This window comes from Vulpes vulpes, chromosome 3 (assembly GCF_048418805.1).
Source record: "Vulpes vulpes isolate BD-2025 chromosome 3, VulVul3, whole genome shotgun sequence".
In the NCBI taxonomy this organism is placed as follows: Eukaryota; Metazoa; Chordata; class Mammalia; order Carnivora; family Canidae; genus Vulpes; species Vulpes vulpes.
In genome coordinates this window covers 26,830,431-26,855,028 of record NC_132782.1, presented here as the reverse complement: position 1 = coordinate 26,855,028, position 24,598 = coordinate 26,830,431, and the positions used below count along the sequence as shown (strand labels likewise).

The following is a 24,598-nucleotide window of genomic DNA, read 5'->3' as shown; positions in this document are numbered from 1 at the left end:
TTATATTTTTCACATTGATCATTTTTTTGATACTTATATTTTCTTCCATTATGATAATTAAGATTTTCATTGTTTGCCTCTTGGTTGATTCAAAAGACAGCTTTCAAAGTGTTGATTTTGCTTAAATGTATCCTGATCCCTGATTGTTCATGTTTATGGAAGTATGGTTGTAGAACAGAGGTGATTAGTAGAATTAGGTGGCATGGGTGACTTCTAGAATTAATAGCACTGGTTCCCCCAGGCTATACAGGAATGCTGATTGCAAGGCTCTGTACTATGGGCAGGAATGTGGGTCAGAAGGCAGGCTACACAAGGTCATATATAAGGCAGATAGATTTGGCATGAGAACAGTTGCTGAAGTATGGAAAGTGTTAACTCTGAGCTTTGCTGAGCCTTGAGTAGAGTTAACAGAGGTTAAGAATTACCTTCAACTCAGCGCTTTTTTGACCCTGATATTCATAGTAGGACTTTTTCTTTTCTTTTTTTTTCATAGTAGGACTTTTTCTGTAGAAGATAGTCTTTCTTTAGCACTTTGCTTTAGATTAGTTCAAAGTGTGGTCCCTGGGTCAGCAGCATCACATAGGAGCTTGTTAGATACAGAGAATCTTGATGTCGGCCTAGACCTACCAACGTAGACTGTAAATGGATCGTGGCAGTGTGATTTAATAAGCCTTCCCAGTACTGATACAAGCTAAAGTTTGAGGATCACAGGTCTAGATTGTAACCTGGGGCCAAGAGTTACTGAGTCTGGAATGTTGAAGACCCAGCTTTTTGGAATGCAGTTATAAAATAACTTACCCTGTTGTTCTTACTATATTGGTTGCACTCAGAGGGACTCCTTGGAAAAGATTTCTTTTTCATTTCTAGACTTTTGTGTTACTAATTTCTGTTTCTTTTTAAATTGATAGTTGATTCTTTCTTAAAAGATTTTCTCCAACTTTCTTGTCTAGTATTGGTCTTTTATCTTGTTTTCCAACAATTTTGTGGCTTAAAAAATGAAAAAAAAAAGTTCATTTCTTTTATTGGGACCTTGGTGGGGAAAGATGGGTAAAATGTGATTTAATAAACTATCCTGGGGCAGCCTGGGTAGCTCAGTGGTTTAGCGCTGCCTTCAGCCCAGGGCATGATCCTGGAGACCCGGGATCAAGTCCCACATCAGGCTCCCTGCATGGAGCCTGCTTCTCCCTCTGCCTGTGTCTCTGCCTCTCTCTCTGTTTCTCATGAGTAAATTAAGTAAAATCTTAAAAACAAAACAAGCAAAAACTATCCTGATCTGGGCAATCTTAAATTAATTTACTTTTTTTGATTCTATCATAAACAAATATAGATACACTAAATTCAGAGGTAATCTGTATCTTAAAAAATAAAACATGGTAACACATAGTATAACTGCTAATATTTTTAGAGAAACCTTATATTATCAGCAGCAATTTTGTGAATCTAAGTATTCCACAAGGTATAAGACACTAAGTGAAATCTCTTTTTACTCAGGGTTTTAGAGTAAGAAGTCATTATATAAGGAAAGAATCTTTTACAGACAATTTCTCATAAGGATTCTTTAAATTTCCATGCATGTATTCTCTGTCTTTGGTTGTGTACCAGGTCGTATAATTGGCTTGTGTTTAGGGGTCCTCTTGTATTAAAAATATGTCTACGTAACTTAAAAAATTAACCTGTGGGGCTACCCAGGTGGCTCAGGGGTTGAGCGTCTGCCTTTGGCTCAGGGCATGACCCCGGAGTCCCAGGATCGAGTCCCACATCAGGTTCCCTGCAGGGAGCCTGCTTCTCCCTCTGCCTGTGTCTCTGCCTCTCTCTCTCTCTGCATCTCTCATGAATAAATAAATAAAATCTTTTTTTTTTTTTTTTAAGTTAACTTGCTTGTGTAGTGGCTCTGTTAAAGGAAGGTTCTTGAGCTAAAAATAAAAAGATAAATGGCAAGTTGTATGTTAATGATTCAGGAGTTTGTTTAAAGATGGGAATGACTACTGAGAATCCTAGGGAGATTTCATGGGAAATAACGGTTGATTTGTAACTGGCCCAGTACAGTAATTTGTGTATAGCCCGCACTGAGTAGACGTTGAATGAATGACAGTTGAGGTTTTGTGGCCTAGTACAGAGGGCTAGAGAGAGCACCCACAAACATATATATGATTATACATTTGTGTAGGGTTTCCAAAGTAGATAACAAAAGATGAAAGAGTTACCTGAATTCATATACTAGAGAGCAGCATAATATATTGAGTGGATAATAGACTTTAAGGGTAAATACTTGAGGCTAACTCTAGCTCTAACATGTTAATAATATAACTTTATGTAAGTCATTGAGCCCTCATTTTTTCAACTATGAAAGAAAAGGATACCATCTGTTTTATCCTCTCCGCAGAATCATGTGAGATAATATACGTGGAACTTATTTGGTAAACTATGAATTGCTATGAAAATGCAAGATGCCATTACATCTCTTCTGGTGATTTAGAAAAGTAGATTAGCCGTATTTTTCAGTTATTATAACAGTTGTAACGATTAGTAAGTTATGTGTTAATTAGTAACTTCTGATCTTTTGTTTAAAATATAAAGATTTTATAAATAAATATATTCATTTATTAAAATGACTTATACAACCCAGAAGCAACATTTCCTTTTCTCATCAGTGTGGGTTCAAAGAACTGATTTTGCAGTATACAGAAGATTGAGAGAAATATGTTGCCATCTTTATGTATATGAATTATCGCCTGTCACTTGAAATCCTCAATTTAGTGATTATGTTTATATTTCTGAAAATTTTGAAAGCAACTTTATAACTGAAAGATTTCAATTTTGGAATACTTTTATATTTGTATTTACTTTTGTTTCTTTAAAGTTGGCTTCATTTTGTGCCATGGGATTCTAAATACTGATGCGACAGCTTTGAACCTTTGGAAGCTAGCTCTTCAAAGTAGCTCTTGCCTCTCTCTCTTTCGGGATGAAGTTTTCCACATTCATAAAGCTGCAGAAGACTTATTTGTAAACATACGAGGGTATGACATTTTCATTTGTCTTTTATTTTTTTTGGAGAAGGGTAGTGAGCAGATTATTTTTATTGAAGTTTGGTGATAGAGAAGGATCATGTGGTGATCACCTGTACTTTCCTACTGGCCATAGCAAGTTGTTTTTAACAATTGTCCTGTTATGGTAGTATTCATAATTTTATAGGTAACTTTGTAGATTAAAGTTTCTAGTGTTTCTGCCTTTTCAAAATTTTCATTCTAGGATAGAGAAGATGTCTCCTCTTTTTCAAATCATGATATGGGTTTAGACATAAATATTGCTATAAAAGCACCATATACATTTTAGAGTTTTGACATTTTTATAAGTGCTATTTAAAATTGTGAATCAATCAAAAGCTCTTCTTTAAATTAATTACAGCAATTATAGAACTCAGACCACTGCACAAGAGAAATCACGGTTCCTTTTAATAAGATGTTCCAAGTGACTCATTTATATTCATTCCCTGTAAAGCAAACAGTTCATACAAATTCGTGTCCTTGAAATTTTTAATGCCTGCATTTCTTTCCACTTGAGGTTCTGTAGCTGTTGTATAGAAGTCAGGCTGAGCTCAGACTTGGTAGCAATTTTGAAATCTTTTGAAATTAGAAGCATCTAAAATATTCTGGGACCCCCTGTACCTGAGAATGTCAAATAATTATGTTTGGTTTTTTAGCTGCGGGTAGAAATGAAGTTTACCTAGATTTACTTCATATCCAGTTTGGAAATGTCTTGATGAAATTGATACAAAGCATCTGTTAGTCAATAAAAAATAAAGATCTGTTTAAGACTTTCAACTTAAGCCTCAAATTTTAGTGTAAGAATTACTCTGTGATGTGAATTAAAAGCCTGGACATCATTCAGGAATGATGTCCTATTGTATTTCCTATATCTGTATCTTGAAGGGGTTAATGGAATCTGCTTTTTTTTCCCCCTAGTAATTTTGAAGTAAAATTTACAGACAGAAAAATGCATAAATTTTAGGTGTATAACTCAACAACTTTGCATATGAATACTGTTGTTGATTTCCTAGATCAGATATAGAACATTTCCATTATCCCTAGAAAATTGATTTGCACCCCTCTGGGTCACTGCTGCCACGCTCCATCTCCCATCCATCAATCCCCTTCTCAAGTGACTATTGTTCTGATTTCTGTCACTGTGGGTGTTTCTGACATTCTCAGTCGTAAACTGAGGTCTAGTGCCCCGTGTACTTTCCAACTCTTATGTGGCTTTTATTTTAGATGCTGGAGTACCTGCAAGTACCCCCTGTCTTTTGGGATGTTTTCTAATTGATTTTCATTTTCTAATTAATTCAGATTGAAAATCCTGAAACTTGTATTGTGTCTTACCATATTGATAACCTCTCTGTGAAATCATATTTATATATAAATTATAAGCATTTAGAACAAGGTGGTCTATATATTGAGCGAGCTTATTTAAGATACACATACGCTTCATGGCATCATGAGACCGTCTTTTTGTTACACTTTTCTTTCCCTTTTTTTTCTGTTATGCTTTTCTAATAAATTTACCAGTTAAGAATCTTATTTAAAGTTGGAAATTGTTAATTTTTTATTCAATCATGAGTGATCAATTTAAAATATGATTTAGCAGTAGTTACAATCGGATCATTAAGTATAAAAGCTTTTTAATTGTAAAGGACAATGATTACAGAATTAGTGTATTTTGGACATTTGCTCAAAGAGCATATAAATCTTAAGAGTATTTAGTTTAGAAGTTGAAGTTCTTGGTATACTGGTTTTAGCCAGGTTTTCAGGAATATAGTTTTTCTTTAACATTATAGGAATTTTCAGTTTTTGTATGTAGTAGTTACGAAAATAACATTTATTAGCACTTATTTTTCAGATGTTACCTTTAAACTTTTTAATGTTGGTGTCCTGTTTTAGTTTAAAGTAGTCATATGCTTTCCCGCCCCAGTTTTTTGTACAACAAAACTCGTATGTCTAAACATTCACTAGTGTTGCTGACCTAATATATGTCCTTTCAGAATTTTTTTAATGAGATAGTATTAAATAGCTTTGTTATTACTTTAGATTTTTAGAAACCAATATTAATTACAATGGAAGAATAATTTTAATGTTTTTATGGGGACTGAGTGAGGTGTATTTACTCAAGATCTACATAGTGAGCTTTATTTTTTTTTGTTAGATTTAATATAATATGAGATCTGTTTTTCTAAGAATACTTAACTGGTACTGTAAGGGACCGAGAAAGGAGGGAGGTAGATTTCTTCCATGCACTTCTAGTTTGAGGGCTAGTTTTTCTTGTTGCTAATAGTCATTTTTAATTGACTTTTAGTATTTGGCTAACTCGTTTTGACTGTTACTGATGAAATTAAGATTAACATGGCTCTAAATTTTTTTTTTGCATGTAGCTATAATAAGCGTATTAATGACATAAGAGAATGCAAAGAGGCAGCTGTGTCACATGCGTAAGTAGTTCAATCTTATCTGTGGAAGTTACAATCAAGAAGAATTCTTTTCTTAAAGCATAATTTTGTTCAATGATTGCAGACTTTTGGTATGCAAGATGTGATAGAAATGGGGGACTTTGAATCAATGAAAAATAAGTATATATCAGTATCTTGTAAGCTTCAAGTTAGTGCATACATACAGTCCTTAAGTATTTTTGAGGTATTAATAAAAATACTCTATGCCTTACATAAAAATACAATGCCTTATACAAAAATACTCTGTACCTTACAGAGCCTTTATTTTAGGTGTCATTCAAGTCTTTTACCATTACTATGCTTTTGTGCCAATACTTTGCAAGTTGTGATGATTTTTGTACTATTTCATGAAAATTGACATCTTTACACTCCCCTCAATAGTATTTACTTTTCAAAATATGGCTTTCCTGAATTGTGGTAAATATTTTACATTAGTAAGTAGAATAACTTAAAAATTAGCATATTTAAGATCTTTGAGCAACTTCCCAATTTTCTCAGAAATAATTATAAATAACTTGATATTTCAACTTAATTGTTAAATATATGGTATACTTGTGTATATCTTTTCTCTGTTGAGCCTAGGTAGAAGTAATATTTGACCTATCTGTATTTCTATAAGCCAGAGAGAAGATAATGCACCTTTGCCATTATAGCACTGCCAGATGTAAAGCCACAAGAAGTTTTAGAATTTAGGTTTAGGTTATGGGATGGATGTTGGGAATTTAAACCATCTTTATTCATTGCTGTCAGTGCTATATCATTTCTTCATGCATATTTTTTTACTTGAATGAAATGCTTATATGATTAAAAAGTTATTTTCTAGTACAAATAACATACTTTGGAGTGTGTTAGAATTCCTTTCTTAACATACAGAAATACAAATGTTTTTCACTTCTTCATGGGATAGAGTTGTAAGCACATATATGGTGTCATAGCTATCTTTTATGAAACTCTTTTAAAGGTAAGGCATTTCCCCCCCTTTATTATATAAAGTAATCATAAACAGTAAGCAGTAGTAATTTTTCATAGGAATTCCTCATTACCATGTGCCAGGCATACTACTTTATAGACCTTTTCTCTCTGTATTAATAACACTGCAGGTTCCTTGCAGCAACTCTGTATAGTAAAATAGTCCAAATAACCTTGCCCTTTTTCGTCTTAGAAATCATACTGGAGGACTTTATTGTTAGATTAAAAAAGTGCTTGTCATTGGAATTAACCTAACATTGTAAAAGTACTATGTATCAACCATTATGAAAGATGTATCCTTTGAGGCAGGTATCATCATCCCTTTTTTATAGATGAGAGGCTGGAACTAGAAGTATCTGTGTCTTCTAAAACTAACCTGCTGTGTCCCAGCCAAATTTCTGGTATTCTGTATTCTTTACACTTGCTGTTCTGGCATATATACATAGTGTGTGAGTGTGTGTGTGTGTGTGTGTGTGTGTGTGTGTGTGTGTGTGTGTAGGACTGCCATTTTTTTTTTAACCTATCACAATCTTAAAATTAAAACTTAAATTGAGACAGTGTATGTCTTGCATAGTGTGAGGAGTTGGAATACTTAGGACATTCTGTGATTTTTTTCCATGTTAATATGTAAGAGTAATTATTTTTTAAAATTTTGTATTTTAAAAATACCTAGTAATGAATATTTATAATTATCTCTTCCCTTCCTCATCTTTCTGCTTTTGAACAAGAGTGCCAAATGATCTCATCCTAATATCTTTATTGTATATAGCTCTTTAGAGGGTCTTACATACTTAATAGAATGTACTTATTAGTAAACTAGGTTATAGATAATCAGATATTATCTTGTGTTCATTGATTTTTTTTTTTGTGGGGATGACAGAAATTATATAGTAGAACATTGCTTGCTTTCAAGGATTTCACAGTTCAGTTTATGAAGTGCTATGCTAAATGTTATTAAATTTATGGAAATTATTTAGAAACAGACATCTGGATTTTGGGAAATGCTTCTTGAAGGATTGGTCTTAAAGTTTGGGTAGGATTTTGATAGGTGGAGAGTAACAGAATAAACATGGTTCTAAAAACAACGCAAGAAAGGTGAGGATAAACGTAAGATTGGAAAGTCATTTAATGAGGTGACATACCATAGAAGATATTTGTAGGGCTTCTGGTTTCTAAAAAAAATCTTTGGAAATTGACCTGAAATGATAAGTCATTTAATAGCCAATAATGATTTTAGTGGCAACAGATAAATTATAATGATGTCTTTCCCTATAGTGGTTCAATGCACAGAGAAAGACGCAAATTTTTAAGGTCTGCGCTGAAAGAATTGGCTACTGTCCTCTCTGATCAACCTGGCTTGCTAGGTCCTAAGGTAATTAATTTAATTTTAATTATAGGTATGCCTTCTTAAAATGAAAAACTCATTGTGAAGTTTTACTAAAATTTGTTTTAATTCTTATCTCAGCTATTGGTGTACCATATTAAAATTTAAAAATACTCTATGGGAAGTTGTGCTAAAATTTGAAATATTACTAAAACTGAGAATGAATTGACACTCACATATCACACTTCTTTGCGTTTTTCTCACTTCTTCCTTACATGTGTACTTTCCCAAGTTTTCTTCTGTTGTCATTTTTGTTTTTTGAACTTGATTTTATTAGCTTTTGCCAGTGACTTTTCGCTTACAGAAAAATTGAGTAAGGTTTTGTTTATAATCTTGGCATGAGAATAAGCAATGTTGTTTATTTTTTTAATTAGGCACTTTTTGTTTTTATGGCATTATCCTTTGCCCGTGATGAAATTATCTGGCTACTTCGTCATGCAGATAACATGCCAAAGAAGAGTGCAGATGACTTTATAGACAAGTAAGTTAGTGACATTTAAAAAGTTATTTTTTGAATATTTTGATATATGGAATGTGGAATTTGAAAACGTGGAGTTAAATTATTTTGAAAAATCTTTTTTAGGGCTTTTCATATTTCATAGTAAAGTAATATTTGTAATATATCATTAGATGATACGAATTATAATGCAAAATCAACTGTAGCTTAATATTAGGGCTTTTAATGTTTCCTTTCCAATACGCTAGGTATTAAAGTAAAGTTCTTACTTGTTTTCTTGCTATAACCAGTAATATTTCCTTTGGAATTCAGTTTTTAAAATGATTAACCACACAAAAATTTAAATAAGAATCCTTATGAAGTAGAGTTGCACCAAGTGTGTTATTTGAAATGTCTTTCTATCTTTTTAGTCTACAGTCTTTCAATAAGAGTTAGATAAGTGAAGCAGAGAAGTAAGAGCATATAGAAAAATCTTATTTCTTCCCAATTCTCTAATCGTCTTTTATTTGTGGTTTTTTTTTTAATGATGTAATTTTTGAGATACCCTAATTTTATTTTCATTTTGGGTGGTCCTTTGTTAATTTTTTAGTTATAGCTGTTTTGCTGTTTTTTAAATTTTACTTTCCATGATGGGAGATATCTTTAAAAAGTAGTTCACATAAGATGATATTTAGCAGTGCTTTTTCTAAGAAAAAAAACTTGTAGTAATACCAAAAGCATTTTATGTGTTCCTTGATAGTGATGAATTTATTTTTTGTATACTTCTCTTGAATTTTTTTTAAAAGGCACATTGCTGAATTAATATTTTACATGGAAGAGCTTAGAGCACATGTAAGGAAATACGGACCTGTAATGCAGAGGTATTATGTGCAGTACCTTTCTGGCTTTGATGCTGTTGTTCTCAATGAACTTGTGCAGGTAAAAACTGTCTCATGCTGTTCTCCCTCTTATGCCTTCCTTCCCTCCTTTCTAGTAACTAATTTGCTTGCTCAATATAATTTAGTGTCAGGTGGTGGAGATACAAATATAAGTAAGTCATTGTCATATCTTGTCAAAGAGATACGTAATAGGTGTTATGCTTAAGTGTGTACAAAGCTCAGAGTGAACACAATGCAGGGAATAATTCTTTACTGTGGGGGTGGAGGTGTACAGTGATGAAATTTTAGAAGGCCTTGCAAAAAGATTTACTAACAGAATCCCTCTGGCTCAGTGTGGATGATGGATTTGCTGGGGGCCAAGGGAGGAGGCAGAGAGGTCAGAAGAGAGCTGATGAGAGCCTGAACTTGGTTGGCGGTTGTGGCAATAAAGATGAGATGATGGAGACATTATAATTGGTAACCAAGTTTTAGAGGAAAAGTAGAATATAAATCTTTTGGCATAGTGTGTTAGTAAATGACCAGATTTAAAAAGAAATCATCTAGTCCTAATTTTATTTTATTTTCAATTTGGACTTCCTCTATGGATTTTTAGTCTTACTTTTGTCTCCATAATTTCTTTATTCAGTCTTTTTCATCTTAATGTAAATTTGTTTTACTTTTATTCCAGATAAGCTAACTGTAAGGAAAATGTTTTTTTTTCCACTTCATTTTATAAAAATAAAGATGTCTAAAGAGTGTCGTAAGCTAACACAGTATAAAGAACAGCATGAATTCTCTTTATAAGACTTTTCTGAAATTACTCATTTTCCAGGCAGCTCGGGTGGCCCAGTGGTTTAGCGCCGCCTTCAGCTCAGGGTGTGATCCCAGAGACCCAGGATCGAGTTCCACGTCTGGCTCCCTGCATGGAGCCTGCTTCTCCCTCTGCCTGTGTCTCTGCCTCTCTCTCTCTCTCTCCCTCTCCCTCTCTGTATCTCTCATAAATAAATAAAATCTTTTAAAAAATTACTCATTTTCCAATGAAATAACCATACTTTGAAATACTGATTTTTTTTTCAAACCTACCTAAAAATGCACATAAGAAAAGAAAAAATTGTAAATTGTTTATCTTAGATCATACACACCTTATAGTTTGGTATCCTGAACTGGTGTATTTCTTCCTTTATCCACTAGATGGAGCTCAGATGCTTCTTGTCTAGAATGTCCATTAAAAAAAGAAATAGAAGAGCTGATTTTATCCCTAAAATGTTACTGTTTTCTGTACTTTTATTTAAATAGTTTTCACTTACCAGATAAAGGAGAGGCTTTTGTGCTATCACAATTTAAAAAATAAACCAGACTCCTGCTTTCATGTTATTTTGAAACTTGCTGAAGCTGGTTGGATATTAACTAATACATTTTACAGGTTTATGTTATATAATATTCAATTTTTTAAGTCATTCCATCTCTTTAGGTATTTTTTACATCAGTTGTGTTTTAACAATACTAGGAAAAATAATGTTTTATTTTTTTCTGGAATTACAGTCACATTACCAATACTATTACTAATAGTAATTATTATCAGATCTGTTGATGATGTATTTTACTATATCTATACAACAATTCTCTGGGGGTAGGTATTGTTACCATTTGTTGGGGAAAAAAGACTTTGTATGACTTGCTCAGTATCATACAGTTCATAAGTAATAGAACCAGTATTTGAGCATAGGCTTTATTAACTCCATAGCCCGAGCTTCGTATACCCTTTTTGGTTGTAAGGTACATGCATGGTGTTTTTACCCATTTACTAGGATTTAAATTTAGAACTAAGATTAATTTGTTAATATAGTTCATTGTAATAGGTGTTAAATTTTTTTATTGTGGTAAAATAAGTATCATATGCAAATTTTTATGTTAACCATTTTCAAGTGTACAGTATAGTGAAATTATGCACATATTGTATAGGTTTTAGAAAATTATGCTGTTTGTGAGCTAAGTATCTACTTTTTGAAAAAATGTTATTCAGCATGCACTTCAGGTGCAGTTTATAAGGTATTCATTTTTTTTAGCTGACTTGAGAGGGATTTTTTGGTCTTTTGTTGAAGTATAATTTATACACAATAAAGGTCACTTGTTCTCAGTGTACCATTTCAATTTTGACAGCTGTGTACATTCATGTTACTACCACTGCAGTCAAGACCTAGAAAGTTTCCAACACTTAAAAGTTTTCTTGTGTACTTTTGTAATTGATTCATTCTCTAACCCTGGGCAACCATTGATCTGCTTTTGATCTGCTTTTTGTCACTTTTACCTTAAAAAAATTTTTTTTCATATAAATGCTATCATATGCCACATAATCTATTTGTGATTTATTTGAATTAGCATAGTGTTTTTGAGATTGATCCATGTTAATGTATGTATCAATATTTCATTCCTGTTTCAGGCTGAAAAATATTCCATAATATGGCCATACCAGCTTGTTTATCCATCCACCAAATTGACGGACCTATGAATTGTTTCCCGGGTTAGATGTTTTTAACATTGTTCTTTGTTTCTTTTTTCAGAATCTTTCTGTTTGCCCTGAAGATGAATCAATCATCATGTCCTCTTTTGTTAACACTATGACTTCCTTGAGTGTAAAACAAGGTAAGTCTTCCAAATAAAAGCATATTTTCTTCTAATTAGGTTTTCAAATGTGATTAATTAAGGAGGGGATTTAACAGTTAATTTTTATATACTTATTTTTGGACACATTTAATTTGTTCTCTCTGAAGCAAAAGTTGCCAAAGTGTGTGTGTCATAATGTTTATCAAAATAATGAGGGATGCCTGGATGGCTCAGCAGTTGAGTGTCTGCCTCCTTGGGTCCTGGGATCCAGTCCCACATCGGGCTCGTGAGGAGCCTGCTTCTCCCTCTGCCTGAGTCTCTGCCTCTCTCTGTGTCTCTCATGAATTAATAAATAAAGTCTTAAAAAAAATGAGAATTATAGCTTGAAATAATCTTATTTTTCAGCAGGGAGAAAAAAGGTATTTTGTAATTAAAAAAACAAAGCATAACGAAGTATATATACAGCCCAAGCATCAGCTATGACAATAGTTGGTACCACTGATAAAATGTTTTAAAAAGTGGTAGGCATGTACATATTATCCTATTTATTAATTCAGATAAGTTTTAAAAAGCTGTTCATACTTTTGTTTGGTAGATTTGGAATCTCAATGTTTGATAGTGAATGAGAGTTAACCTCTCAGTTATTTAACATGATTTGCTCAAGCTGTGAACAGGTATTAAGTACTAGTATAGGGATTTGAAGTTCAGGTCTGTCATTCCCAAAAGTTAATGTCGTATACTAGACTGCCTCTTTGTGATTTGAATACTTCATTCCAGCAGATTGATATGATGTGTGAGTGTTGTAATCTTTAAGTAAAAGATATCCAAAACCTTGAAAAGTTCTGAGTAATAAATTTTATTTTTTTATTTTTTAAAAATATTTATTTATTTATTATTTATGATAGACATAGAGAGAGAGAAAAAAAAGAGAGAGAGAGAGAGAGAGAGAGAGGCAGAGACACAGAAGGAGGGAGAAGCAGGCTCCATGCCAGGAGCCTGATGCGGGACTCGATCCCGGGACTCCAGGATTGCGCCCTGGGCCAAAGGCAGGCGCTAAACCACTGAGCCACCCAGGGATCCCCTGAGTAATAAATTTTAATCAGTCTTTATCACACTTAAAAATAGAGAAACTATTGTAAAGTTGCCTGGTGATACTTGGTTTATAGTTACTTGGAGGAGCTTCACCATGCTCTGCAAAAGCCTCTGTTAACAGGACTTCTCAAGCTCTGTTCTAGCTTCTTCAAAATTGTCACTTAGAGTTAGGGGAGAAGTCTGTACTTTACACTTCTCCTAGCATAACTCCCTCCTTATATCAACATCTTTATAGGATTTGAGAATGACTTCAGTGTCTTAGTGATTAAATTATTTTTGTTTTTTTTTTTTAAGTGTGCTGTGTAATGGTGTTTAGTGTATTCACATAATTGTGCAACCAGTCTCCAGAACTATTCTTCTTGAAAACTGCAATTCCATAGCTATTAAAGACAGCTCTTGATTTTTTCCTTGCCCCTGACTGCTTTCTACTTTCTGGTTCCAGGGGTTTGACTACTCCAGATGCCTCACAAGTGGGATCACTTTTGTCTTTTTGTCACTAACTTACTTCACTAGCATAGTGTCCTCAAGGTTCAACTACGCTATAGCATGTGCCAGAATTTCCTTCCTTTTTAAGGCTGAATAATGTAACACATTTGGTTCATCTATTCCTCTGTTGATGGACATTCGGGCTGCTTTTGCCTTTTGGCTCTTGTAAATCATACTGCTGTGAGCATGGTGTACAAATACCTCTTTAAGACTCTGGTTTTAATTCTTTTATGTAGATGGCCATACATGGAATTGTCTTAGATCTTAAATTTTAAAACTCTGATTCTATATTTGTGAAACATTAACTTCCTTTGTAATCTTTTTTCTCTTATTGTAGTTGAAGATGGGGAAGTATTTGATTTCAGAGGAATGAGATTAGATTGGTTTAGATTACAGGTAAGAATAGTTAATAATTTTGTCATTCTGTTTTGAGTATTGAATATTTTAGTTAACATGAAAACGTTTAATAAGAAAAAGATTCATTGTTATGTGTTGAGAAGACTAGTTTTGTATAACTAACTATAGTTTTTACCTCATAGAAGAAACATTTTTATTAAGGTATCAACATAGAGTTTTCAGGTTTACAACATAATGATTTTTGTACATATTGCAACATGATCATAATAAGTCTAGTTAACATCCATCACCACACATAGGTAGAAATATTTTTTCTTATGATGAGGACTTTTAAGATCTGCTGTCTTAGCAAATTTCAAATATGCAGTACAGTATTCCTGAGACAGTAATCATGCTGTACATGAAATCTCCAGGACTTATTTATCTTATAACTGGAAGTCTATACCTTCAGATTACCTTCACCCATAATGCCCACCTCTGGCTCTCCACCTCTGGCAACCAGCAATCTGTTGTCTGAGAGTTCAGTTTTAGATTTTTGGGGGGTTTTGTTATTTTTAAAAATTCCACATGTGAGATCATTTGATCTTTGACTTTCTGTGTCTGACTTACTTCACTTAGCATAATGCCTTCAGGGTCCACCCGTGTTGTTGCGCATGGTGGGATTTGCCCCATTCTTCTGATTAAATAATATTCCTGTGTGTGTGTTTATACATATATGTATTTGCAATGTCATTTCTTTTATCTGTTTATCCACCAGTTGCCACTTAGGCTATTTCCATGTCTTGGCTGTTGCAAATAGTGCCGCAGTGAACATGGGTTTGTAGATAATCTTTTTGAGGTAGTGTTTAATTTCCTTCAGATAAATACCTGGAAATGGAATTATTGGATCATACGGTAGTTTTAATTTTTTTGAGGTGTCTCCATACTGTTTTCCATAGTGGCTGCATCCATTTACATTCCCACTAAGTGCATGAGGCTTCCCTTTTCTCCACATTCTTGCCTTGTGTTTTTGATAATAGCTTTTCTAACAGATGTGAGGTGATATGTCATTGTGATTTTGATTTTGATTTCCTTGATAATTAATGATGTTGAGCACCTTTTCATGTGTTTGTTAGCTGTCTGGATATCTTCTTTAGAAAAGAACAAGCAGGCAGCTCACAGGGTGTAGTTTGTTGTCCCGATATAGTGTCATATGCTTCATTTTTCTGAAATGCAGAAATAAATGGTAGTAGATTTTAAAAGTTTAGTTTTCATTTAATATATAACTCACATACATAGTTTTTAAGGACTTTTAAATTCAAACTTAAAATCTTTGTGTATACTATGAATTTAATGATGGGATTTAATTGCCCCTTAAATAGTTCTAGTAATTATGTGGAAACTGTGGCCCAGTTTTTTCAATAACTGCATATTTTTAAAATATATTTTTTTAAAATAATAATATTATGTTCTCATTATAAAATGTCAGAATACCCAGAGGTAAAGTAGGAAATGAAAGTTTGAACTTTTCCCAGTTTCATACCTCAGAAATACTCACTTAATAAGTGGCTTATATCCTTTTAGGTATTCAAACGGTAAGTGGGATTATACTATATATATACGTGGCTGTGCAACTTAAATTAATTTTTATTTGTTTAATTATAAAGTAAAATATAACCAATATATATTGGTGGAAGTCATTTTTAGATCAGCCCAGTCTCAGGAAGGACTCCTAGGAAGAGCATACTTTTCTGGCAGTCTGCTTAGTTCCCTTAGGTAATTTTGCTCTCAGGTTCTTTTCTTCCAACCTCAAAATACATGGACATTTTTCTCATTCTCATTCTTTGTTCTGTGGTTGCATACTTTTGGGGATGATTTTATAAAGAAGGCCACTAGTATTAAGTAACTTGCCTGAAGTTGCAGAGTTGGTTAGTGGGAAATCAGGGAAGAACGCTTAACACCACTACCCCAAAATAATAAGTGTGTATGTATAAAAGATTTTTTTCTTCCTATTAAAAATAAAGTTTAGAAATTAACATTTCTTTGTTTTAACAAGATCTGTGAAACAATATAGAAGTGGAGCATGTAAGGTGAAAATAAAAGTGAAATTGCTCTGCCAAAGGATATCCACATTTAGAATTTTGAAAGTCATTCACTGTCAAAAAGCTTGAACTATTTAGTATTTAAGTCTTCTGCTGTCAGTTTGTGAGAGTGCCTAAACCAACATTTGGGTTCAGAAAATTATAGAGATTTAGGTACATCCCAAATTTACCCTTATTAAATACTTTCAGGATTATTAAGCTTACTCATTTGAAGGAATCACTTGATAATTTAGCTGTGTTCAGTCATATGACAAAATATAAAGCATTGTATAAGCATTAAGAATGTAGAACTGACAGATCCCTTTGTAAGTATTTTTAATTTTTATGAGTGATTATAAGAATATCACCTGCTCTCTGATTTTTTCATGTGTTGTATTCTTGCTTTTATTAGTTTGCTAAGGCTCCCATGATAGCATACCAAAGCTGGATGCCTTAAACAATAGAAATTTGTTGTTTTATAGTTGGAGGCTTGAAGACTGAAATCAAGGTGTCAGCTGGATTGATTCCTGCTGAGGGCTATGAGGGAAAATCTTTTCTATGCTTTTTTCCTAGCTTCTGGTGATTTGCTGGCAATCTTTGATGTTTTTTGGCTTGTAGATGAGTCACTGTCATGGCATTGTCCCTGTCTCTCTTCATATAATCTGTACATATCTCTGTGTCCAAATTTTTCCTCTTATAAGGATACCAGTCTTATTGGATTAGGGCCCACTCTAATGACCTCTTTTTTAACTTGATTACCTCAGTAAAGATGCTGTTTCCAAGTAAGGTCACTTTCTGAGGTACTGGGGACTATACTATGACTTCAACATATTTTTTGTGGATACAATTTAACCCATAACATTGCTCATAATCATGACTGGGACATAAAGTCACTCTCTATAACTCTTCATTTTTAGTGACAGAAGGGTAGAGCATACAAGGAAGAAAGCAGTGGGATATACAACTAAGCCAGAGAAGTCTTGTCTAAGCGGGAAAGTGCAACTTGTGAGGCAGTGGTGAGAACCCTGAAGGTTTGCGTAGGTGATGAAGAATGGGTCAACAATGAAGGTTCCATGCCTACTGACTAGACCATAGGATACAGGAGATAAAATATTGAACATTATTTTATAATCTGTAGAGGAGTACAAATCTTGTTTTGAGGATATTATAAATTTGGGTGTGGAGACAGGCATAAAAGATAATGAAAATTAAGTAGCGGTTGAAAGTCTAAAAGATGCTACTTGACAGAGTATGATTATAATTAACTATAGTTTTCTTAGAGGGGAGAAAGCTTTTTTTCATGTTGGAATTGCTATTAATGACTATAGAGAAAGCATCATTTTGCCCAGATTTTGAAAGATGGGTAGAAATTGAATAGGAAAATAGCCTACACAGGAGGAAAGGGCAAGTAAAGAGACTTTTTAGTGTAAAGTATTACTACAAGAGGGAAGAAGTCTTCACAAGACAGATGACTGATGAGTGATCAAATAGAAGGATAAGAGTTGGGTATGAGCACGTGGCCCCAGAGGGCGAAGAGTTCTCTAGATAGCAGTAATTCTTGTACTGCAGGGCCAGAAGGATAAGCTTTGGGAGAATTTTATAATTGCTTTCTGCCTTAACTGGAGTCCTATCCAATTTGATCTTAAGGTCATTGGTCTTTTATAGGTCATTTTGATCTTTCTCCTTTTTTCTAATCTTTAAAGCGTTCTTTCTCCATGTATTCTCTGTCATTTTCTTTCTCCTTCCTACTTCTTGTTCCCCTATGTATTCCAGTAGTGTCTTAAGCATCTTTAGTCATTTATCTTCATTTATCTTCTTTTCTTCTGTCATCAAATTTACTTGGGTTGTTCATGTCTTACACTTTTATTTAAACCTTTTTTTTTTTTAAACCTATTTCTCCTTTCATTGTTGTCAAGTATTTCAAATAAGTCTTTTACGTAAAATTATCTCATTTTGTCACCATCCATTTCATCTGAAATTGTTTCCACAGTGATATTTTAATTCAGAATTTTTGAAATGAAGGTCAGTTAATGAAGGTCTTTATTAAGCTCATGGCCACAACTGTATTTCCTCTTTAAACTGTAAAGCTGATTAAAGATAAACTTCAGTTAGACTTAGTTTGTAATATATGTCCATGCCATCAGAATATTGCCCTCATTCTTCTTCATTCATTCAAAAACTATAAAATTGTTTTGTCTGTGGTGTTTCTGTGTTAGTAAACAGTAATTATCCATGCTCTGGCCCCTTGTTATTGTAGAGGCTAAGAGTTGATTTTTATCCAGTTTACAAGGAAATAATTGTTTATAGTCTACTGTTTCATGGAAACTGGCAGAAGACATGGGGCCCCTGCATCAGAGACAAAGGACTTAATTATTCACTGCACAGGAAGCATCATGAGCATTAGTGTATGTGTATCATTTTTTCCCCCTTGCTTCCATGACCCATGGTGGAAGGCCCAGAGGAACCCAGATGAATGGTGGGTACACAGTAGGTTTATGTTGCAGCTAAGGAACACTGAATTTGATGCACCCTCCGTTTTACCAATACAAGCATACTAGCTCTTTGATCCAGAGGTCGAGGTGACCTCATTCCTCAAGTTTGGTAGCTGCAAATACAACCTTGAGAAATGGCCTGAGTAATGAGTGCTCTGGATCTTGCATTCTTGGCATATCCAATGTGTAGGCATACATGAGATCCACGAGGAAGTATTTCCCAAAAGCCAGAACCCTGGCCATGATTCGTAGCTCTTCAGTTGCCCACCATTTCTAGTCATTTCCCAGATGAAGCTGTTTTAAACTATACCACCATTGTAGACCAGACCATCATGATCCTGTCTGGATTATTGCCACTACTGCCTGCTAACAGATCTCTGCCTCCTATTCCCTTTCTGTCCACCTTTCCCCAATTCTCTCCACTGCATAGAATAATCTTTCTAAAACAATAATTGGCCACTGTGCAGAACCTTTAGTTCATGAAAGGGGTCTACAAGATCTGGTTGACTCTCGTCTTATACCACTTTCTCTTTCTTTTTTTTCTTTTTCTTTTTAAGATTATTTATTTATTCATGAGAGACAGAGAGGGAGAGAGAGAGAAGCAGAGACACAGGGGGAGAAGCAGGCTCCCTGCAGGGAGCCCGATGCGGGACTCGATCCCAGGACCCCAGAATCACGCCCTGGGCCAAAGGCAGGTGCTAAACTGCTGAGCCCCCCAGAGATCCCCTCTCTTCTTTTCACTTTAACTGTAGCCATAGTGAACAGTATTTATTCTGTAGACACTCCTCCTATTCTCGTTCTGTGCCTTTCTGGAATGCTTACTGTCCATGGACAGGTTTCTGCTCTCTGATTTGATACCCTTATAATAAACAAGAATAATAAAATTTTTTATAATAAAAAAGAATAATAGTGTTTCTTTTCCCTAAACCTATCCTCATGGTTTTGGTTAAGTTCTATCACCTTATTGGTCAACCTACATTAATTTTTACTATCTTCAGTTCTTTTCTAGAATCCATCAGTTAGTACAGTGTGTCATATTACCTAGTTTTTAATTATTCAGTATAATCTAAAACCTCAGTGAATCAACATGTACAGTACTTACTTTCATCTCTGTGTTTCCCACGTATGTTTTCTTTCAAACTAGATTGAAAATTTCTTTTAGTAGAATTAACTGATAATTCACTGTTTTATACTTTTGATATTGTAACTTCAGTTCCTTTGGGGTTCAAGATGAATGACCCACATAGTAGATTTTGTTTTATTGACAGTAATACCTGTTTGTTTATTTAAACAATTTTCTTGATAGGAATTTCAAGTTGGTCACTATTGACAGCTTTAAAAAGGTGATGTTATTGATATGGTGTCAAATACTAGAAATTTTTCAGTAGTGGGTTTTTTTTTTCCCCTGTAGAATGTCAAGGCTGAAATCATTGGTCTGTTCTTAAACTACTTTTGTTTTTGACTTTCACAGGCATATACTAGTGTTTCTAAGGCTTCACTTAGCCTTGCAGATCACAGAGAACTTGGAAAGATGATGAATACAATAATTTTTCATACAAAAATGGTAGATTCTTTGGTGGAAATGTTGGTGGAAACATCAGATCTCTCCATATTTTGGTATGTGGTAATTTTTTAAAAATCAGAATTTGAAATTTTTAGTATTCAAAGATATCTTTGTTGGTTGTTTTTATGTTAGTGTTGTAGTCCTTGAGCCCATTCAGTAAAAGACTCCTAAGAATAAAAAGAACAGGGGTGTCTATAGCTGGCTCAGTCAGTAGAGCATGTGACTCATGATCTCAATGATGTGGGTTTGAGCCCCATGTTGGATGTAGAGATTACTTAAAAATAAAATCTTCAAAAAAATAAAAATAAAATGGAATAGTTGGCAACTTGCTAACAAAAAGTCTACAAAGTTAGGGATCTTATGTCTTTTTTTTTTTTTTTTTTTTTTTTTTTTTTAGTTCTCTATAAGAGTTGTGAATTTATTTTACTTTTTTTGAGGAGGTAAAAAACAGTCACTTTAGATTGCCTCAAGGCCCTCTTTTGCATCATTATATGAAGGAAAAGAAGTTGTGAATCAGGGTCAAATAGAGCAAATGTTGGAAACTAAATGGCAAGTAATTTCGCTCTGCAGTATTAAATTAGACGTTAATATTATGATGATGTGGTGACTACTCCTCCATGGTGCTCTGCTCCTCTCTGCTCTTATCATAGCCTTTTTAGTTCTTTTCTTCCCTCTCTTTCCCCTTACATAATGTGGTCCTTGAAGGAAGGAAGTATCTAACATGGTAGATACTTAATAAATGTTTGAAAGAATAAATGAACCTGATTGTGATCAAACTAATAAACAGTGGGACCAGGATTCATACTCAAGTATTCTGGCTCCTAAGCTGTGCAGTATCAGTGCTGTATCTGCTTCTTGGCTTTTTTTCTGTGTATGGAAGCTAATTGGAGTAACCTATTATCCTTTATTTCTACAATGCTGAGATAGTCTCAGTGGATAATAATAGTAGTTTCTATGTGTTGAAAGCTATCATTATGAATAGCTTCTCACTGTTTTTTGTTTTTGTTTTTGTTTTTTTGGTGTGGGGAGATACCCCCAGTCCACACTGATTGGGCTGTTTGTTAGGATAGCTTTAATTAACAGTATTGCAGAAGAAATCCAGGTCATCAGATAGGGAAGGCATGAGAGGTTTCTTAAGGGAATTCCTGAAACAATATATCACTGAAACACAATATATCACATGTCAGATTTGTAAGAATTTTAAGATTATTTTTAGAACTGTATACTATTGTCTGACTTGGAAAGAAAAATGGAACATTTTAGGTTTACATATATTTGATCTACAGCAAGGTACCTATTGGTAAAAGAAAGCTACTGCAATAAAAAATCATTTTCCCTTTCCTTAGAAGTAAAAATACATTGAGTAATGTTTAAAATTTGTGATTTTCAGTCATATTTAATTAATTTTTATCCATTTTTTTCTTGTCACATTCTTATTTTGTCTACTACATCCAAAATAAAGACATATTTACTACTTTTGGTTGTCTATTCCAAGATGTACTATATTTTATTGACTCATAGTCTTTTATATTTAATATCTCCTAAATCCAGAAGTAATTTTAAATTGATGGTGCATCATTATTTAATTGACAGTGCTTTTCTTTCCTGGTGGCACATAAAATAATGGTGTTTCTTAAAATTGATAATGACTTGACTTTGATAAATCTGGTAGTGTGAGATTTGAATGTCATATGTTCATATGCCATAGATAGTTTTTTTTTGTATTTTTATTTTAAAACTTGGTTAATATTATAAAATAATATTTCTATTATTCTGTAATGATTGTTGGTGTATAAAAGATAGTCTGGAGAAATAACTACTCTCTTCTTAAGGGAATAAAGGCTACCAGTTGATAGCTTTCATTCACTTGAATCAAACAAAATTAACTAAGTACTGTATCATAAAATTTTTAACTATAAAATATTCTAATTTTTAATTTGTTTCCTTATATAGTTTTTATAGTCGTGCTTTCGAGAAGATGTTTCAACAGTGTTTGGAGTTACCCTCTCAGTCAAGATACTCCATTGCATTTCCACTACTTTGCACTCATTTTATGAGTTGCACACATGAACTGTGTCCTGAAGAGGTAATTTCAGGGTAGTACTATGATTTTTTTTTTTTTTTTTTTTTTTTAATTTATATGGTATGTAGAGTACACCAGAGTACACCAAAATGTAGCTGGCTACATTTTGCAAAGTCACAATTACCTAATCTAGTTTCTTACCTAATTTCTCTGTTTGCAGAATCAGAAGAATGTTAGAATAGATTGAAATAGATGTAGTATTTACTTCCACAGATGGATAAATTCACATATATATTTTTAAGAACATATTATAAAATCACTTGGGGTTACATTTATTAAATGGATTAAATATTCATATTTATGCTAAAGTTACATACAGCAATTGATTTTGTATGCTTACTTTTCCTCTTAAATTATTATTGGAAAGAATAAAAAATTGAATTACTGATTACTGACTGTAAACATAAAACATGTCAAGGAGGAATTTTACTGATGTTAATATGATAGATATAGTAAACAAAATTAACATTATTAGTATTTGTAAGACATACAGCTGCACATAGTTATTGAATATTTGAATTACTTGGTACTTTTATCAATAAAAAGTATCAAAAAAGTATGCAGTATTTCTCCTGATTTTAGAAAAGAAATGTCACTTTGTAAGTGTGGTAAGACTATATATTAAAGTTAAGTGGTCTGTTTTTTTATAGTTTAACTTATGTTGAGTCCCTTTACTTAGAACTACAGAGCTTGGAGAAAAGAAACTAACAAATAGCAGTAGCATTATTAATGTCTTTAAGCATTAAGTAACATCTGTTGCAGATTGTATTCCTCAGTGCATTGGAAGGGGACTCTGAGACAGAACTTAGCCTGCAAGAGGTTTAGGAGGAATTGCTTTTAGGAATATTACCTGTGAGGGGATAGCAGCACCAGCAAATTTTAGACTTTTTAGATTTAATAGATTCTTTCCTTGAGCTTTATACCCAAGATATACTATTAATTTTTTCTTTGCAGTCATCCTTCCCATTCAATCACCATGAAGTCTTCTTAATTTTGTCTGGTTTCATTTCTTGAATTCACCCTCTACTTTCAGTTTTGCTTTTGTGACTATTGTAGCTCAGATTTGCAGTACTCTTCACATGTACTCCTATTTTGTTTTTTTTTTTTTTTTTAAGATTTTATTTATTTATTCATGAGAGACACATACAGAGAGAGAGGCAGAGACACAGGCAGAGGGAGAAGCAGGCTCCATGCACGGAGCCCTATGAGGGACTCCATCCCAGGTCTCCAGGATCACGCCCTGGACTGAAGGTGGCACTAAACCGCTGAGCCACCCGGGCTGCCCCCACATGTACTGCTAAATAGTTTTCCTGCCTTCAGTATTTCTGCCTTTAAGATTATCTAATACAATGCCACCAGAGTCTCTTTCCTTCTGGGAGAATCCTCAGTGGTTGTCTGTTGCATATGGAGAAAGTAAAAATTTCTCACCGAAGCACTTAGATCTTCAGCAATTTGGACTATCATTCTTTTTTTCTCTTAAAAAAACTGTAATTAGGGGCACCTGGGTGACTCAGTAGTTGAGCAGTTGCATTTGGCTCAGGGCATGATTCCGGGGTCCTAGGATCGAGTCCCACAGTAGGCTCCTTTCCGGAAGCCTGCTTCTCCCTCTGCCTGTGTCCCTGCCTCTTTCTGTGTCTCTCATAAATAAATAAAATCTTTAAAAACAAAAACCTTTTAATTAAAAATATATATATATACTTATCTTTAAAAACAAAAAGCTTGTAATTAAAAATATATATATATATACTTATATTTAGTAATTTTGAAGAAATGCTAATTCAGAGGTCTTTTTTCAGAATTAAGTGATAGCAAGGGATATGTTTCATCCTCCAGGAGTCAGAATTTGGTTACATAAAACCTTAAATGTTTACTATTTGAAATCTTTCCTTATGTAAACCAATATTTAATTGTATCTGTCCTGGAGGTTCGTTTTGGTTTGGTTTCCTATAAAAATTTTCAGTGGTGCTTAGAATAAAATACATTAAGGTGTCATGATAGATCTAGGAACTGTTACTTTAGGTATTGAAGTATTTTTATATTCTTGTATATTGCATTTGTTTTATCACCTAGAAATACCAAATGTAAACTCTCGGTATATTTGTTATGTAATTATGGAAGATTTGGTAAGGTAAACTTTCAAAAATTTATCTCTTTGTAAAGTATTGCAAAAGTGTAATACAAAATTTTATTGCATTATATACTCAACATTCTAGTTACCATTGACAAGAAAAACCTATTAAATTATTATGACACCACCAAAACTAAAAAGATTCAGATTCCTATAGAGAAAGATGGATGGATTTAAGTGAGTGTGGTGTGCGTGCTCTCTCTCTCTCCCTCTCTCTCTCTCTCTCTCTATATATATATATGTATATAAAATCTCCTTAAAATTAAACATAATATAAAAATAATAATTCTTTTTTTCCACTGTTGTGTTCAGAAAATGCATGGTCAGCTTTTTATCTCTTCTGGGTTGGGGGGTTTGATTTTAGCAAGTTGAATGTCTTGTGAATTTCTTTGTTTTATTGACATGATTTCTCACAATTTTAATTAAATATTTAAGCTTTTTTGTTTATACATTACCAAGTTAGTTTTTGTGCCAAGATTTACATATATCTGTATATATATAGTGTGTGTGTGTATCAGTTAAGATTAGAGAACATTACTCTTTTTTTTTTTTTTTTTAGAGAACACTA

At 33.4% G+C, this 24,598-nt stretch overlaps 1 protein-coding gene across 13 annotated transcripts in view; it reads left to right on the top strand.

Annotated features, from left to right (window-relative positions):
- Positions 1 to 24,598, top strand: part of NCKAP1 (NCK associated protein 1) — a 102,002-nt gene that overhangs the window by 42,261 nt on the left and 35,143 nt on the right. For all 13 annotated transcript variants that reach the window (XM_072752112.1, XM_072752117.1, XM_072752118.1 and 10 more), the window contains 9 exons: positions 2,861 to 3,017; positions 5,423 to 5,479; positions 7,742 to 7,838; positions 8,225 to 8,331; positions 9,093 to 9,225; positions 11,726 to 11,807; positions 13,684 to 13,742; positions 19,727 to 19,872; positions 21,773 to 21,905. In XM_072752112.1, the coding sequence (XP_072608213.1) occupies positions 2,861 to 3,017; positions 5,423 to 5,479; positions 7,742 to 7,838; positions 8,225 to 8,331; positions 9,093 to 9,225; positions 11,726 to 11,807; positions 13,684 to 13,742; positions 19,727 to 19,872; positions 21,773 to 21,905 (971 nt within the window). The remainder of the gene's footprint in view (positions 1 to 2,860; positions 3,018 to 5,422; positions 5,480 to 7,741; positions 7,839 to 8,224; positions 8,332 to 9,092; positions 9,226 to 11,725; positions 11,808 to 13,683; positions 13,743 to 19,726; positions 19,873 to 21,772; positions 21,906 to 24,598) is intronic.